The sequence below is a fragment of the Cornus florida genome, unplaced genomic scaffold, assembly GCF_030987335.1.
Source record: "Cornus florida cultivar Cherokee Brave unplaced genomic scaffold, ASM3098733v1 CherokeeBrave_3.0.0_Hap2_Chr08, whole genome shotgun sequence".
Lineage (NCBI taxonomy): Eukaryota > Viridiplantae > Streptophyta > Magnoliopsida > Cornales > Cornaceae > Cornus > Cornus florida.
Window position 1 is genome coordinate 42232688 of NW_026775578.1, and position 20051 is coordinate 42252738.

The window sequence follows — 20051 nt, forward strand, 5'->3', positions numbered from 1 at the left end:
AGCATTAATTTTTTTTTTCTTTTAAAATAATGGATAGAAATTAAATAATTATTGTTTTATATCTATATTAATTTTCATAACTTCACAGTAACCATTTAAAACTACTTTAACACAAGAATATGAATATTGTGCATAAAACATAGTAAGAATGATTAATATATAAATATAAAAGCCATGAAAATCATAACCATATAAGAATCAAAGATACAAACAAGTGTATGACTGGACAGGATTTTTGATATTTTTATACAATCTCATATTTAAGTCCATTCACATTATCTTATCAAAATTCAATTTGACTAAAACACTTATATATTCATACCACACTGTAATCATACCACAATATATATAGTATAAATAAAACAATATACTAAAATAATAGGCTAGTAAAATAACAACAATACATATTAAAGTAGTAGAGAGTAAGGAACTTTATGGAGAGGCACGCAATACTGCGCTGTCCTAAAGCCTTTACGGCCTCCCTACGTGCGGGTTGTGACGACTATGAAAGACTCCAAGATATAACTTCAATGTCCTCCATGCGCACGTTCACAGAGTGACGATCACCAAGTCTTTTTTTTTTTTTTGTTAAAAGGTAAGCTTGTGTATAAATAATGGAGAATTGTACAAGAAGCCCCAATTATAGTAGGGACTAAAACAAGAAACAACACAGCTAATAATTACAACCAGCAACACATAGGAACACAAGATCAATAGCAACAACAAACAAAGTGGACAATACACCACCAAGATAGACAAGTGACAGCAACAGCATTTTTAACTTCATGTTAGCAACCAACTTTGAGAATGGGAGGTAGAACAGGCCTGCAGGAAAAGATTATAGAGGTCTTGCTCTGTGGAAATGAGAGACAGATCAGAGGTCCTTCTTAGGTTGATTGAAGCAAGTTTTGCTCTGGTGCAAGACTTAATCTGAGAGATTATATGTTGTGGAGGTGTTCCAACGTTTCTGAACACCCTTGCATTTCTTTCCTGTCAAAGGAAATAGATTGTAGCAGACAACAACAGCTTATGTGTCAAAAAACTTTGAGATTTCAAGTGGTTTGAACACCACTTAACCAGGTCTAACCAACAATTAGGCAGGATGTAAAAGCCTGCAATGTGCTGCAAGTCTTGTAGTGTCACGTTGCCCATAAAACCAGATATATAATTGAATATATATAATATATTATTCAGTTGAAGAATGAAGGAATGAATTTTTAGAAAAGAATACTAAAGAAACGAAGTAGAACCTTTAATATGTTAGAATAACCATATATTTATGGGTTATTTTCAGACCCTTAGCCAATAGACATAACTACTCATAAGGGGTCACACCTCTTCAAATAAAAAGTTTTAAAAACTTTTATGTTTTATTCAAAAAAACCTAACAACACCAACGTAGCATTAGATTAAAATAAGTAAGTACATTTAATCATACAAACTTCAAAATACATTATTTCCACTATATAACTTGACATAATTCCCACGAACATAGCTATCAGTAGTTTTAACTCTCATACCTCCCCATAACATAAATAAGCACACCCACTGTCTGAAAATTAAAACACCATATAAGAAGGCTTTGCAACCTTCAGAAAGCACTTAGAGCAAATTATCAAGTTTAATTTCTTGCACCACCAATATATACGTACTCTCAACTTAGATACCCTCTTCAAATGGAGATGCTATTAGGAACTCCCTTCCCTGTCACCCCAGATTCCGAAAATGGCTTCAGTAGCTCATATGGCACCACTCCAGCTCCACTTCTATTCTTCAAATTAAAGTCTGTGTTCCTACTATCAATAATACTTTCAATTTTCTTCAACTTCCCATTAAACCTCTCGAACGCTTTCTTTATATCGGGTTCCTCAATCCAGGCTGCCTCCATCTTCTCACCGATATACTCCTCGTCCGGAGAATGATTGGACAACACATTCAAGATGCCCATAATTTTCAAAGCTTGATCTGGTGAAGGGAAGCACATCATGAAAGTAGCCTGGGGGTTCTTTAAGAAAGCCTCCCACTGTTCCTTGGTTGGCTCTTCGGTAGGCATGTTCTCCCTGGCAATGGTAGGCCTATTGGGGAAATAACCAGCATAGTCAAACTGACCAAAGTTCACAGCTGCATGGTGACCAGTTGCTACCCATATCATAGTTGTGAGAATTCCTATCAGATCTTTCGTGGTTTTGAGCTCCGGCCACCCTTCCTTTTTGTTGCCGTGGCCTACTGTTCGAATTTCTGTCCACCATGCTTGGAGTTCTTGGTCAGACTCTACAAGATCGGGACTTCCGTTTGGGTAGTAGTAGCTAACATATTCAGTAACCCAGTGTTCAATGGCATCCCAAAGGAGGAGACCGTCGTTGGCAAAAGGGTAATCTTCAATCGCCAGCTTCAAACCATGTGGAGATTTCTCATCTTCCACAGCCATTCCCCTAATTAGGTCAACACCAAAGTAACAAGGCCATAGTGCAAATTAGTATATTAATTGGTACTTGTAGTCTATATAAGTTTAAGAAAATTAAGAACAATATCTTTATAATTAATTAGTTTTTAATTTCCATTTTGGACTCTTTAATGATTTGCAAACTTCGTATGAATGCAATCGATCACCTGCAAACCGAAGACTTAAGGGGAGTACCCAAAGACCTAACCAGTTGAGTTGGCCCGTGCGAGCTTAGTTTTACTTTATTTAGCCTGCTAAGTAATTTACCTGCTAATTAGGTCTGCTGGCAGTGCCTGCAAATCGAATCGCCATTGCTGATCATAGACAACAGAGCTAAGCTCCATAGCATATTTACCGGGTGAGAATGATGACTCGATAAGCCCTTCTGCACTATTGAGGAGTTGTCGTGCCAAAGCATTGAGCTTCATTGTGTACCGTAAGTGAGGGCGTAATATTCTATAAATAGGGTGCATTGCGCTAAGTTGCCGATATGTTGCAATTATATAAGGCTCCACACAACAGTGAGTTCTTAGCCTGCACAAAGGAATTCCCTAATTTATCACGGTAAATTTGAAGAATTAATGCTATTCAAATCCAAACACATGACATATAATGTACCTGAACGTTCATATTATAACCATAATAAGGTGACTTTCTATATCATATTAATCTGAATTTTGATATCTATTAATTTAATACCTAAATGTTGTGTGAACCATTTACAAGAATAGTAGTGCTTACCAGTGACTGATTAGCTGATGAACACCAGAGTCATGAGCAAGGACATGAACCTTGGCCAGTCTCCAGAGCCAGCAGCCTGTGGCTGTCCAATCGGGCGTGAACACTTGCTTCCATTGAGGCTTCCCATCCTCTGGTGGCCGAGTCAGCTCAATGGCTAGCGGTCTCAACGTGCCATCGGTGGTGAGGAAGAACAGTGTCCTTGATCCATACAGTGTAGTTTTGTATGATGGTGATAGACCTCTTACTTTGTTCACATATGGTAACAGTAGATCATGGTAATCTAGCCTGAACAACCTCTTTTTTTCCAGGGCCTGCATGTAACCATCAACATTTGACTTCTCAAAATGTAGGAGGTAATTGTGTCTGGATGATGAGATTTGGTAGGAAATGGATTTTAAAATGAGATTTATGTAATTTGGAATTGGTGAAATTGGAAACATAATTGGATTTGAAGGGATTTCAAATGCCAAAATGTAGTACTCTTTTAAAATTTCATACTAAATAATCCAATTTCATGGACTTTGAAATTTAGTAAAGTAATATTAATAGTATCGATCTTATTATAGTTTGTTGTAGTGTATGAAATAAGATAGTCTAGTGATTTTTTACTTGCCTTTGAAAGAAAAAAGTAGATGGTTCAAGTTTCTGTACGAACAAAATGAGTGTCCGGGAAAGGAGAAAATGGTTGTGTAAATTTTAAAAAAGAAAATATTTTATAGTAACTTGAAATTTAGTAAAGTAATATTAATAGTATCTTCTTATAGTTTGTTGTGGTGCATGAAATAAGACAGTCTAGTGATTTTTTACTTGTCTTTGAAAGTAAAAGGTAGATGGTTTAAGTTTCTGTATAGACAAAATGAGTGTCCGGGTAGGGAGAAAATGGATGTGTGAATTTTAAAGAAAATATTTTATAGTAACTTGAATTTTTAGCTTATTTCAAAATCAAAAAAGAATTTCGTTTCAAAAAATTTCAATCCGTTTTACCTTTCTGAATTCAATTTCCAAAAAGATATGATTCCAAACAAATTTAGTAAGGATTATGAATAGTTAATGGGTTTTGCAATATAATTACTTCTTCAAGTTTCATGAAGCCTCCGATATCTTGTTCCACCAGCTCTTTGGTGATTGCTGATTCAGGTGGGCCGTAGACATTGGGATCAAGTTTGCTCTTCAACGGCCATTCCTGCACAAATGTTTTGTGTTCATTGATTGTGTATGCAGCGATTGTTTCTCAATCATTAATTAGACAACTTCACTGTATTGTATAGGGCAAAGGTATTTTTTGCCACAAGAAAAAACAATAAAAATAAAAATAAAAATAAAAAATAAAACCACTCAACTATCCAAGGGGGTACGGAGTGGATGAAAAATGTTTGTGAGATGAAAATGTCCCAGTTCCTATATAGGGAAAATTGTATAAAACCCATCTACTTTGAATTTGGCAAGAAACCTCTCTGAAGAAAAAAGTTCATATAAAACCCCCCTTAAATATACAATTTGTTGTCATTGGCAAGAAACTCACACACACCCACTTTGCTCATTTGGAGACTCAAACCCTACTATTCACTTTGGAAGGTAGAGGAGATACCACTGGACCATAAGGCCCTTATAGACTTTTATAAAAATAAAAAAGAAGAGAGAAGCATAATAAATGTATTTTCTATTTTCTTATAGACTTTTATATTTTAAAAATAAATATTTAAGAAAATTTTAAAAATTGTTTCAAGGTATTTTTATTTTCTTATAGACTCACCATTTATAAATAATAATAATTTTTTTTCTAACACCACTATTTTAAATGAGTTTTGTATTAATTTTAATTCAATATTAAGGAGCACCATTTTATTAAATTTATATTAAGAATCACTTTAGTCATTATAACATCACTTTGCAACAAATTGAATTGTTAGGGGGTTTTATATGAATTTTTTCTTAAGGGAGGTTTCTTGCCAAAAATTCAAAGTTAGCGGGGGTTTTATGCAATTTGCCTTATATAATAAGAATAGGGGCATTTTTGCCTCAACAATATTTTTCATCCACACTGTCACCCCCTGATAGTTGAGAGAAGTTTTTTGGCAAAAAAAAAAAAAATAGTCAATGAGAGTTTATTGCAAAATGTGAATAGTCAGGAGGGGTTTATTGCACTTTGCCATCTTGTATAAAAGAATATAGTAGAAGAACAAAACAACCTACAGTGTAATGATATATAGAAAAGCTTGTTAAATTGGAAAATTTTATGAAAGGACTAGAAGACAGCAATGAACAACGACTAAAAGACATGAACAATGGTAGGGGTGGTGATTGGGAGGGTTTGGCGGATTTTGGGCTGATCATTAATGAGCGAGTTAACAGTGAGTCAATAATTCATTATTAACTTATTTATGATGAGTGATAAAAAAAAAATTAAGGGTTAAATGGGTTAGTTAACACATATCCAACCCAATTATCCCAAAATTTTAAAATAGAAATTGTCAAATGATTTTAATTGTTGACTACTAAAAAATAAATAAGTAAATAAATAAAATTTATATTAAATTTATTAATTTTTTGGTCTCACTTGTAACATTTTTTTTTCCTTTTATTTATTTATTTATTAAATTTTTTGGAAAAAAAAAAAAAAAATATGAGAGAGAAAACGGAGGAGACAGAAACAGGGGGAAGAGAGAGTTATGACAAATATATATATATATATATATATATATATATATATATATATATAGGAGAGAAAAAGAAAGTTTATTTCGGTAACTTTGACTCACAAAAATTGAGATCATTTTTAGTCATATCCCCTTTTATATACTTATATACAACCTATATTACATATTAGATATCTACTTCGATAACTTTGACTCACAAAAATTGTGAGTCAAAGTTTTTGAATCCGACAACTAATATGACACGGAAGTAGTAATATTAATAATATTAAAATACCTACACTTCTAATAATATTATTAATATTATAATCGTTGAATAACAAAACATGCAAAAAAAAAAAAAAAAAAAAAAAAAAAATTGTTTTTAAACTAAAATTTTGATTTCAAGCTTTACAAATTCATTTATTTATTTATTTATTTTTTTGTTCAACGATTATAATATTAATAATTTTTTTTTTTTTTGACAGAAAAATGAGAGAAAACAAAGGGGAGAGAAAAAAAAATAGACCCTTGAATTAAATGGGTATTCACTTTTTACCTCTTATGGGCTCACTTACTAAAATTTGGGTACTCAAATAATTTAATTTTAGTTGATGGGTTTGGACGATTTAATAAGTTTGGGTTTAAATTGCCATCCCTAAACAATATATGGTATACATTATGTAAAAGGTATTAAAACTTTCTACTTTCAAAGTCTTTCAAACTATTTTTCAGCCATATATAAATCTTTCTAATGAATTTGCAAGCAAAGACCATTAGTGATTCTTGTCGTTGGGATAGGGTTGGAAATATTTGACACGACACATGATAAGCGGGTTTGGGTTTAGGCTAATTCTGTTCGTGTCATAATTGTGTCGACACTGATTGACCCTCTAACTAAATGTTTCATGTTCGTGTTTGACCATGTAAACACAATTATAACACGATTAACCCGCTTAACTAAACGTGTAAGATAAACATGTTGTATTTGTGTCAAAAATGATCCATTTAGCTAACCGTGAAGTGTCGTATTTGTGTTAAAAATAACTTTAACGTGTTTTTCCGTGTCCTGTCAGGTCTTGTGGCGTTTATTAAATAGATTACGCTTGTTGTGTCATGTTACACGTATAATAATCGTATCGTGTTCGTGTCAAGTGTTTTAGACACGATTAATAATCGTATCGTGTTCATGTCGTAATCGTGTTGACACGAGCACGACACGCCAACACGAATTGCCGCCCCTTACGTGGATGGGTTGTATCTAATATTTGTCATGGAATAGGAAATAAAAATAAATAAAATAAAAAGAAGAAAATTATTAGTAGAGGAACAGGCATTGTCATTTCCTTGTCCTTACCCTTTTTTTGCTATCAGATACAAATACAGATGGATAATGAATGGATTGGATGGATCCAGGGTAACACGAAACCCCTTTCTGGGAGGCGACTAGGTTTACTCGCTTGCCCCGGTTTACGCTTGGTAGATAGGGTGGTCCAACCCCAAAAAGGGGCGGATGGCAAATTCCGATCGAAAATGAAAAAATCCATTTACCACTAGTTCTTTTCTAGTTTGATTTATGGACTATATTTTTATTTTTGAGAAGTATATTTTCTTTCTTACATATTTCTAGGAAGTTTTGTACCTACCGTGACCAACTCTATGGTACATGGGTTGACACCAGCAAGAATCTGTCGAGAAAACTCGTTTCCTCTCAACCAAGAAAATTTGTCCCCTGCAATTGCAAGAAAATTAAAAGAGAGAGAGAGAGAGAGAGATGGTCATATATAAATGTTGGGCTTACCCTCAATCATTTGTGGTTTCTTAAAGCCCAAGGCACTTTGTGTAGTGTTCAAATTCTTCATAAATGAATCTATGGCTGTGAAGTCTCTGAATGTTTCCTCCTTCACTGTCGCTACCGTTGCTGCAACTAATTCACCCAAAACACACCGACTGTTTTCCAGTTCTTCACATCTGAAAATGCTTCATCCCTTGGCACATAAATGTTGTAGCTTCTTGTATCCGACAATGGATCTGCAATATATTCGTATAAATCAATATAATGTAAGTTCTTCACCTCAGAAATTATTAATTTTTCGGTAATGCATGGTGGTGATTGCAGGTAAAACAATAAATTTGACCAATGATTCCACATATATATTAATCATTGTGCTCAGGGACAGATATAGGAATATTTATATGGGCAGAATTTATATAGAGGAGTTTTTTCATAATTTCAGTGGGGGCAATTTAATAATTTTATGAGTATAAATGTAAAAAAATATATAAATTTAGGGATATAAAATTTAATAATACCTTTACATATACGTGCCTGATTGTGCTGTAGTTATCATCAGTCGTATTCGGTTACACCCTTCGAACACTCTTGGGACACGTGTTCGATATACTTCATTTACGTGAAAAATTAAATTCATTCCTATTATTCTGCTTAGCCGATGCTTTTCAAAGACTTAGGCCAACAATTTCCTGACATTTCTAACAAACTCTTATATACAAAAACATCTAAAGTAGTCATATCCATTAATGTTAAAAATAATATGAACATATTCTAAAGTCGTCAATTTTTTTCTTTAGAAAAATTGGTATTATATATATGATCACAAGTGAAAGTGGTCGACATAAAATGATATTTGTTCATTTTAAACAAAAACACTATAATGACAAAGTAGTGAAATAATAATATATAATATCATAATTTCTTTCTTTAAACCATTTTAGAGCAACTATTAATATAGAAATTATAAATTAATTAAACTTCATAATTAATATTCTTACTCAATATATGTATATAAATAAAATTTTAATTTTAAATATAATCTTATTTACATCATACTCGTATTTAATTTTTTAAAAATTTGACGTATTAACATATCTGTATCGTATCTTCTATGTATCTCCTATTTGTGTTTATGCTACTTAGGTTCTACTTAGATTATCATGGTAACTGTGGGACAATTATTTCCAGGAGAATGATAGATAAGCTTAGTTGGCTTAATTATTATTGCTCTTATTTTATTAGGTTAAATGCATGCAAGTTATTCTTTCATTTTATCACATCAATTAAGTGCCGGAGATTCCAAATAACATATTCGATGCTTTTAGAGTAAATTGCACTGACCTCTCATGAGGTTTAGATAAATTACATATGAGTAAATCGTTTAATATTTATTATTTTGACCTCCTCTAAATTCGTTTTTCGACGGTTGAAAAGTGATTTTGAGTGAGATTATATTATAATAATATAATATATTACATTTATATACTAAATGGCAAAATTGTTAATTTATAAAATTTAGTCAACAAGTATGCGGGAAAGAAACTATTAAGGGTGTCATTGAGCAAAAAACGTAAATCTCAAGAAAGGTAAAAATAATAAATATTAAACAGTCTACGCGTGTAATTTGCTCAAATTTCAGAGGAGGCCAGTGTAATTTACTAATCAAAAAATTTCATATAACTGGGATTAGGAGTTTTAAATAAGAAATGGATCAATTTTAAAAGTTAATTTTTCACATTGATTAAATTAATCAAAATAATTACAATGCATCAAGAATTATTGTTAAGGTCTAAAATGTCCTCACACTCTTAGTACAACATACAAAAATATTCTTTTTAAAATTATCTAAGTTAAAATATTAAAATAAATAATTAAGAATTAGTTTAACTAGTAAATAAAACTTCCCCATCTATTTTCTTTGTCATCCATGGCATTGGATTGCCCTTTAGAATTGATGTCATTGTAAGAATTGAAAAGGAAAGCTCTACAAGCGTACTATGGCAATGATGGTATATCACATAAATTTTTTTTCAATTGTTACCTAAATGAAGCTATTATTATTGCTAATATATTAGAAGATGTAAAAACTATTATGGGATTTGCTAAGGATCTCATATCCTGTTGGACAGTAGGGTAATGAAATATTGGAATATTTATCTGCCTTTTTTTTGGTTGTCTAAAGGTCTCTAGTTGTTGTTTGTTTCCTTCTTCAATCAATTAAAAAAAAATCACAGCAAATTTTGAGATGCCAAATTGATAAGCCTATGCATGAACCCTAATTTCATAAGCTATAGCATACTTCTAAAGCCTACAGAGTCATAGATTTGAAACTCGTGAACAAAAATAATTACATATTTATATTTATATTTATATATGTGTGTGTGAAAAGAGAGGCAATGGGACCTAGAAGACATGCGAGGTGGGTGGTGCCCTGGACGTTAGCCTACGAAAATAAGTGATAGAGAATTATTATTAGCTAGTTAAACTAATTTTTAATTATCTATTTTATTATATTGAAATTATATAATTTTAAGGAGGATATTTTGGTATTTATTTTGCTTAATTCAATCAAAATAGAAAATTAACTTTTAAAACTAATCGATTTGTTATTTAGGACTCCTAACTTTACATATGTGTAGTTTTCCCTTTACTAATTTATTTAATCATTTATTATCAACCAAGAGAAAATTAAATCTTCCCTACCATGTTCCTGACCCCACATCTTAATCAAAAGTACCATGGCAACACTTCCCACGGTTAGACCTGTCAATGGATCTAATTTTAATCCCAATCCGATCTGATTATCCCGATATGAATTGAAAAAAAAAAAAAAAAAAAAAAAATCCAATAATCCAATAATGATCCAAATCCGATAATCTATTATCTTAACAAATCGAATATTGATTATACGCTATCCAATCCAATAATGATCCAATCTGATTAAAATTATATATGTATATATATATATTACATTACATTATACTATAAATGAATGCGTTGTTTATATTTAGTTATCTACTATTAAATTTATATATATTAATTATTTACTATTATATTCATTTGGTTGCATACTTATATTATGTATCATCTTATATATTAACTATTCTGCACTCCAACTAACCTTATTTATGCATGTCAGTGAATATGATTTTAATCTGAATCCAAATCTAAGCTAAATATATAGGATATGGATTAGAACATTCAATCCAATAACCCGTTAGTAACCCGAATCTGATAATCTCATAGCTTAATAAATCAGATATGGATTTAATCGATCTGATCCGAATATGATCCGTTGATAGGCCTACCCGTGACTGAAAAGTGACTTTAAGTGAGAAAACTCAGTAATGCCTTTATATTATACTAATATATTGTATTAAATTTTATACAAGGAATGGTAAAATTATCAGTTTATAAAATTTGATCAACAAGTATGTCGAAAAGAATATATTAGGGATATCGATGAGATGAGAACACACGACACATTTCAAGGTAGGTTAAAATACTAAATATTAAATTGTTTATAAGTGAAATTTAATTTACTCATGCATTTAAGGATAAGACCTGCATACTCACCCGTGTCACAAATGCACATAGTCTGCAATTACAAAATCAGGAAAGTAATAAATAAAGAAATCAGAGAGGTTTATTAAATTTATTTCAAAAAAAATTATTGTCCTTATTTTTCACTAACCTGTAAAGAGTATTTGTACATTTGTGATTGGACCACATTAGTCGTCAATAAGAACAACCTATTCACCGATGAATAAGCAGGTATTGTCCACCGTTGATGTGGTGTAATCACAAATGCACACATAGTCTTTAATTTCAAAATCAAGAAAGTGATAAATAAGAAAATCATAGAAGTTCATTGAATTTATTTCAAAAAAAATTATTGTCCTTATATCTCACTAACGTGATTTTGAATCAGGGGTCCATAGGAATGACCTACTCACCGGTGAGTAGACAAGTCTTGTCCTGCATTTAATCATCTATTAACAACCAAGAGAAATTTGAATTTACCCTACCGACCCCACATCTTGCTTAAAAAGTAAGGGTGGACAAATAATCCGCAAATCCGATCCAATCCGGTCCGATCTGTGCGGATCGGGTCGAATTACTATACCCACGGATCGATGACGGATTAAAAAAAAATCGAATCCGTAACTCACAGATAGGATCACAGATTGAACTGTTAAAAATTCGATCGGATCCATGAAATTTATATATATATTTATTCAAATAATGTATTAGTTAATTTAATTAATTGATGATCATTTAATGGATTCTAAGAATGTATTAGTTAATGATGATTTAAATATATGAATTAATGGTAATAAATTAAAATTTTATCTTTTGGGTTATGGTTGAAAAATAAATAATATTGGACTATTTATGAAAAACTCCGCGTATTCAATCCAATCCGATCTGTTATTCAACGGATTCGATCGGTAAGATAATGGATCGATGATGGATTTAAAATTTTCCAATCCATTAAAAATGAATAGAATTAGGATTGATGTCTAATTAGAGCTATCCGTGGCAACCCTTATTAAAAAGTACTATACACTTGGTATTTCATCGCAGCAAGTTGTCGCAATCCAATTGAGGAAATTAAGCTCATACAGCAGACATTATCTACGCATATCAGTCATCAAGATTAGTTGTCGCAATCCAAATGAAGAAATTAAACCCATACAGCAGTCATTATCTACACATATCAGTCATCAAGATTACATTGCTTTCAACAATATTGCTTATGGACCCAAAAAGAAAATTCATTAGAGTATGATAGAATAGGCATCTATATTGTCGGAGGGGAAAAACACTGAAGTGTATTTACAACAAAAATAATACAGTATCATTTCACATCAAAACCGACATGGATTCGACATGGATTTATAAGAAATTGAATTTATCACCTTCAATTTGAATGCTATTAATTAAATATGGAAAGTGATGTAGTTTTTTAAAATCAATTTTTTATAAAAAAAAAAAAAAAAAAAAAAAAATTAGTTGATACTCACACATCCATACTTTAATTATATTTTTTAAGAATTGTTTACTTTAAGAATTAAAAAAAATAAAAATAAAAATAAAATAATAATAATAATCAAACAAGGCTTTTGTTAATTTTAATACCTTTTTCGCATCGTACACGGCCGGTTTTGCAACGTCTTGGGTATGGATGCTTCTTTCCACCAAGTACAGGTCGAGCAAATTTAACATCACGGTCAGGATCGCCAAGATCGTTGTACACATCGTAATCATAGATCCGATCAGTGCTCCTGCGCTCTCCTTGGCCATCACCATGTAAGTTTTCGAGCTCTTTTTGTCTTAGACTCTTCAACCCAATTGGTGTTTGGGATGGGAAGTACGACTAATATGGTTCATGGAAACACAAAAAAAAAAAAAAATAAATAATAAAAAAAAATAAAAAAAATAAAATAAAATGAGAGAATTTCTGATCATCTAAGTTAAACAATTTCACTCATTTTGGTAGATAATCACACATGTATTATTTCCAAACACAAGAATAGAGAGAAATTATTTGTAATCCTTATTTTCAATGACAATGACTTTTATCAAGAATTAAATGAACTTTATATACAGTGACGGACCCAGAAAATTTGGTGAGGGGGGGCGAATTTTTAATTTGTCGGTACAAGATTATATGATTGGTTTATTTTTGTAATTTTAATAGGGTTTTTTTCATAAATTTTAAAAAATTATATTTATAGTGGGGGCATCTTCATAAATTATCAAAATTTGAAGTGTAAAATGCTGAAAAAAAAGAATCCAGTGGGGGCGAATTGTAATTTTAGGGGGGCATGTTCATAAATTTCAAAAAAACTAGGGTATAAAATAAAAATATTAAAAATTCAGGGGGGGCATCCGTCCCCCCTAGTCCCATGCTGGTCCGTCCCTGATTATATAGGTACGAAGTTAGAAAGATGAGAGATTGACCAAATACCTTGTTGAAGAAGAAGATCCTTTTCTCAGGATTATAAGACTTCGGTTGAACGTAGGAATTGCATGTGATGTGAACAGGGCCATTAGGGAAACCAACAAGCTCTATCTTCTCCACATACATTTCCATGTTGTGTTCATTTTGTACCAACACTGCACCAATTTTCCCAAAGTCTCTTGGAACTGAAAAATCTGTCTCATCTGCACTGCTCCCTTTAACGCGCATCTTGATTGTTGGCTTCTCTAGTCCCGTGTCTCCAAAACAATAAATAATCAAAATCAAATATTAGATTCATAAGATTTTTTTTTCTTTTTTCAGTGAATTACTATTTTATAATTCTGTGATTTTTTTTTTTTGTTTTCTTAAGAACTTTTTTCTGAAAACTGAACTAAACATGTTCTAATTAGCCAAATTGATATAAAGAAAAAATTAGGTCTAAATATTTCAAAACGATGACCTTTAAATGTTTTTATTTATTTATTTTTTTTTATGGGGATTGATTTAAACTTTTATTAAGGATGACTTCTTCCATTGTAAATATTTCAAAACGACGATCTTTAGATATATATTTTTTTATCCTTTTGATTTATACTTTTATTAGGAATGACTTCTTCCATTATCACGTCTAGAAGTGTTAGATATACACAGATTTACCTCGACTTGTGATGCGAAAGTACTAGTTCCTTGTTTCAAACTCGTAACCTCCGAGTTAAAAAACTAAAACACTTCTCAAAAAAAAAAAAAAAAAAAAAAAAATTCACATGAAAGAACTTTAGGGGATCTTTGTTTGGATTTTTCATTAATGAGGACAAAATATAATTTTGAAAAATATTTAAAAATTGTTCTATAGAAAACCCAATTTTAGAGAATACTTTTTATTTTTTTAGTAAGTAAATACTTTTTATTTTTTCTTTTTGAGTCAAAGAATAATTTGAAGCTCTCAAGCTTTAGAGCAAATATTATGGTTATGCATACCTGTTTCGTTCTTCAATACAATCCCAAAATCATGGCAAAAGCAAAAAAGTAAGCGGATTAGTAAATAATACAGAAGAAAGATCGACCATTAACACTTTTTTTCTTTTTTCTAATGATAAATGATACTTTTATATTGAAAAGACTAACACTCAAATCATTGTTTTTTAAAAAAACAGACAAGAAGGGTTAAAAGTTAGATTAGTAATTTCAAATAGTCAAAGTCTGACACTTTAAAATTTACTAAAGTCACTAACTCACTAAACTATCCAGACATCTATTTTTTTAATTACTATTTATATATATATAAATAGAGTAGAGTCTAATAAGGATTCTTAATAGCATTTAAAAATAGTAAAATCCCTCTATTGGCTATTTATTATCTTACTCATTAGCTGCCCATTAGTCCGTCTTGTTTACGGTGAAAATAAATAAATAAATAAAAATAAAAAATCAAATAAATACTTACTAGGATCGAGCTCGCAGCTAACAAGCTCCAAGATGAGCTCGCCACTCGGTTGGGAGGTAACAACAGCTTTAACGCCAATGGAGTTGTCAGTAACACTTGTTGCTTTGGCTTTAATATTATTTCCTGGAACAAAGCTAACACTAATGTTCTTCTGGGTTCTACCGCAATCCGGCTTTGGACGGAGGGTAAAATATGCAGTGTGGTTGCCGGAGACGAAAGGTTTGTGCCACTGGAATAGGCTTTGAGCAGAGTAGCGTGACTGGTGGATTAGTACTGGTGTGTTCAACATGTTTTTTTGGGGCCAATTGGAGTGGTTGCTACTTTCTAGATAACTAAGGGTGTCTTAGATTTCTTAGAATTAAGGGTGCAAAGATATGCCACAATTTGAGACCAAGCTTTTATTTATATATAGAAGAGGAGATAGCCATGATTCTCATATGCTCCATAAAAATCCGTTGCACGTGGAAATTACATACAACTATAGTAGTAAATTATTTGTTAAATAACTCTTTTATTTTCTTGAAGGTTATTACTATAGAAGATACTCTTTTTATTTTTAAATATTAGACTGATCGTTTTCGTCATAAATTTTTGTCAGATTGTATTATTAATGGGACTTCTTGTTTCACTGTCACGGGGTTACTATCATGGGGTCATGATATTTTTATTTTTATTTTTTATGATACTTATGTGGTATGAAAGCTGTCAGTTGATTAATTGTGATTAACATACTAAATGATTTAGATGAGGTTATTAGGTCAACTTTGCCCAATTTTGTGATTAATTAATTTACCTACAAAAATGATCAATTAAACATTCACAACCACGTTACTAAATACTGAAAAGTAGAGTAAGTAATGTAGAGAGATGACATCCAAATTTTAGCGAGGAAATCAATTGAAAAACCTCAATAATTTTTGCATTGTCCTGACTATAAATGATCCACTATATTTGAAACAAAGTACACCGTGTAAACTTATTTAGAAAATCATACACATGCTTAAAACACAACAATAATAATTAATAGCATATAATGATGAATACCTACGGAAGTCATTACGCAATGTGTAACATGAAATTAAAACAACTAGCGAGAAGTAGAACAATGTACAAGATCCAATTGATCTGCAAAAGAACGTTTTGGTTGATCTTCCACCCTCTCCACTTTTGCTCAGACGTCTATTCAATGAGGCTAGACTAAATCGAATTAAGCATTTGTGTGAGAGTGGGGACCAAACAATATATATATATATATATATATATAAAGTATCTGATAAAATCCCTCCCATCAAGAGATCTTTATCAGATAACAACAAACCCGTAACGTGAGTTATGTTCAGCGCATTATAGGTAACCGTATATAATGCTAATATATATTTATATCCTTATTCATATGTCATAACACATGATTACATGTGACTAAGGTATACCATAACCCAATAATTTATAATCACCTCAATAGGGTATCCGTAATCATATATATAGTCTCAATCATCAATCCGTGTTTTAATAATGTTAATCAATGGAAGCCTAAAAATTCTTACATTCTCCCACTTGGGCAAACATTGATTGCAAAAAAAATAAAAATATAAAAAAAAATAGAAATAAAAATTTCTTTTAAAAATAAAATAAAATATCTTAGTTTAAGATCCTATCAAAAGATACCACTAGTGCGAACCATAGAGATTTATGTACATTTAATCATATATGACCATCTATGATCACAACACTAGCACCATCATTCACATGGATCCCCGACAAATATGGTATACATGGAAATAACATCTTTACGTGATTATTTATATTATATCCATAACGGTCCAACTTTATGGTTTTTTACAAAACCCCTTAATGCTTCAAACCAGAAGCCTTTATGTCTTTAATACAAGACAATCATGCCTTTCATCTTTATGTTTCTAAAGAACATTATGACATGATGCATAATAAAAATTTAGCCTTAGCAATATGTTAAATATAATTGTAGTCTGTTAAAATTTATATCTTTTCACGAGACTTAAAATTCATAATATCATATGTGCACATAAATATTCATGAATATAATAATAGAAATAATAATGGTCCAAAACTTTATGAGCTACAAATATCCAAAATAAATAAGACTACAAATAGTTCTTATGAATACCATAAAATAAGAGTAAACAAATAAATAAGCCTCCCACTATCTAAGTATATCAAAAGAATTCACCAGACCCATACTAATTACATGATTCTTGAATAACCCAATGGGTAAATGTGATACCCCTCGGATCCGAGACACGGGTTAATCAGGCCCAAGCTCAAACCCGAGGGAAATATCCAACAATTAATATGTAATACGAACACAGATGACAAAATGAATTTGATAAATAAAGTTTAAGCTGGAAGAAAACTAAATATAAAAACCTTTAATATTAAATATACTTAAATCCCAATAATCCAAAACCTCCATAAGTTAACAACTCGGGAATCCATCTCCAGTGGACCCCTAAAAACCAAACTGAATGAAAGTAAACTGAAGATAAAATCCAAATCAAATATCTGGAAAGAAGTCCTACATCGTCGGTAGAATGGAAGATCTTCTCTGCCCAGCACGAACAAGCTCAAGCCTGGAACTGACGTATACCTGGAAAAATAGGAGTGGGTCAGGCCCACGAACAAGTTCTAACCTACTACAATCCAAGCAGAGACTCGATACGCATATACACTCTAACCAACTCAACAATAACTATATAACTCGTGTGTATATATATATATATCCATACTAAGGGACATTCACTGGACTACAGTAGGGGTCTCAACCTGAATAGAAGGCAACATGCGAAAACGCACCCAAATGTGGGCATGAGTACCTAAACCTAACAGGGTACACCTCAATCTACTATAGCCAGCTACGCATCCACTGCATATACGCACCCTAACCAACGAGTCTGAGACTCAAGCTCCTCTCGTGGTACCATAAACATATATTTAAAATCCGTTCATAACAATTCATAATAAATCTAGTAAGTCATTCAGCTTATTCAACTGCACATACTTAACATAGATAACCAGTACTCCAGCTAGTCATTCAGCTTGTGCAGCTTCTTTGACTTAGCCTAAATATAAGTAGGATTTATTTTTAATCCATTCCCTTATTCCGTATAGGTAGGATATAGCAATTTTGAGCCAAATCCAAACCTAGTATGTCACCGTCCCATACCGATGCATACAATCCAATCCATCCGGCAGTTAATAGAATAAATAAAAATATAACTATCAACCAATCCATACATTCCACAATTGACAATAAAACACTAAGTACAAATATCAATTGTTCCATAATAAGCATGATAAAATAATTGTCAATTAACAAGCTTAATCTATACTACTCTATAAGGTCCACTAATTGATATTACAGTTTATACATGTAAACCAATTAATTCTAATCAACCATAATAGAATATAAATGTTCACAGGTTTATTTTTAGTAATTTTGGAACATGACTAACTGCAAATCATCACTAAGAATTTTAATACCAAAGCTTAAACATCTTGCAGTTCCTCCCATCCAAACTGTAAACCAACTTAGGCCCAAATAAGCATACTAAACCATTTAAATCCACAAGCTTATTTTATAACATTGAGATAGGTTTAATTGAGAATTTTATTGCTAAGAATTGCTATTCTAAGTGTTAAGCAATTCTGCATCCTTTCATAACAAAACCCAGTAAACTGATTAATTAAGCATTGTCCACTGTCGCATTAAAACAAAGTTATTTTATTTTGCATAAATCTTCTCTCAAGGATTTTAATCAAGCTTAGACCACCTCTAAACACCTCAGTATAGCTTCCAACAGAAACTGAAAATCCCAAAATCCAAGTTCTGTAGCCCACATAGTCGCAGAAAGATTAAAAAAACGCACACCCGAGGGAAGAGCCTGCTCCACCAAAAGAAGAGCCTGCTCTTCCCATCTTGGAGCCAGCTCTACTTAAAAGTAGAGCCTGCTCCAAGACCCCTAGAGCCGGCTCTACTTAAAAGTAGAGCCTGCTCTTCGTCCGGAAGAGCCTGCTCTTTAAAACAGTAAGCCGTCTCTCTCTCTGTTCTTCATCGTTTTGAATTCCGGTGAGTTTCTGATGAACTGACCTTCATACCTAGGGTTCCTAAGTGTTTAAATTGGGTTCCAAATTATACCAAAATCCACTAAATTCATTGTTCAGTTACTAAAATTAATTAAAACCTGAATTTTGCATCAAAAGTTTAATACGAGCAGTTTAAGCATTCCGGAGCATCGACTGTTGTAGCAAATCAAACTTGCAACCTAAATTAATTCTAGTGCTTCCCAACATGTTATAGAACTAATTAAAATCATTACTCATTAGTTTACACGAATTAAACAGAGGTTACACAAGGAAGAAATTAAAACAAACAATACACACGTTTCAACTACAAATAGTTTTAAAACAACAGAGGTACAAGAAATTCAGTTTAATTTTAATCCTTAACAGTTCCCTGGAGTTGTGTTAGACATGCAAAGAACACGAGGCAACGGGAAGGAGTGAGGATTAGAACTTGCCTTTAGGTCTCAGTTTGAAACCTTGCACCATTGCTTCCTAAATTCTCCGGCAAACTCCGACTACTGTAAGCCTTCCTCTGTTCTCTCTCTCTGCCTCCACCGACGTGTTTAAGTTCTAAAACCCTAGGTAAACCTTAATGTATATATTTATAGGATTAAGGTTACCCTAATTCTAGTCCTAATACTAGACAGGCAACTAAGTCGGCTAAAGAAAAATAAAACAAAACCCTAAGTTCAATTAACGAAAAATAGAAAAAAATAAAATACAATTTAATAACTAATTAATTAATTCACAAACCACCACTAAATAAATAAAAACTAATTAATTAATTCACAAACCACCACGAAATAAATAAAAACAAATTAATTAATTCACAAACCACCACGAAATAAATAAAAACAAATAAAGTCACACGTAATCAACAAATTCACAACTAAATAAATAAAAACACAATTTAAATAATTAAATAAATT

General features: G+C 31.7%; 1 protein-coding gene across 1 annotated transcript; it reads right to left on the reverse strand.

The window, feature by feature from the left end:
- Window positions 1–1672: 1672 nt before the first annotated feature.
- On the reverse strand, window positions 1673–15381 carry LOC132270136 (linoleate 13S-lipoxygenase 2-1, chloroplastic-like). The gene is made up of 9 exons (XM_059771341.1): window positions 15025–15381; window positions 13587–13837; window positions 12755–12992; window positions 7765–7848; window positions 7464–7549; window positions 4257–4367; window positions 3185–3495; window positions 2711–2977; window positions 1673–2432 (listed from the first exon to the last, which is right to left on the reverse strand). Exons 1-9 carry the CDS (start codon window positions 15311–15313, stop codon window positions 1673–1675), a joined length of 2397 nt encoding a protein of 798 aa, XP_059627324.1. The 5' UTR covers window positions 15314–15381.
- Between the last annotated feature and the right edge of the window lie 4670 nt (window positions 15382–20051).

Bases quoted from the DNA above. Each gene is read 5' to 3' on its own strand.
- LOC132270136 (XM_059771341.1), bottom strand. From the start codon at position 15,313: ATGTTGAACACACCAGTACTAATCCACCAGTCACGCTACTCTGCTCAA. The intron at 4,368-7,463 runs GTAGGTACAAAA...ACATTTGTGCAG, and splicing joins GTACCATAGAGTTGGTCACG to GAATGGCCGTTGAAGAGCAA. The intron at 2,978-3,184 runs GTAAGCACTACT...TCCTTTGTGCAG, and splicing joins CATCAGCTAATCAGTCACTG to GCTAAGAACTCACTGTTGTG.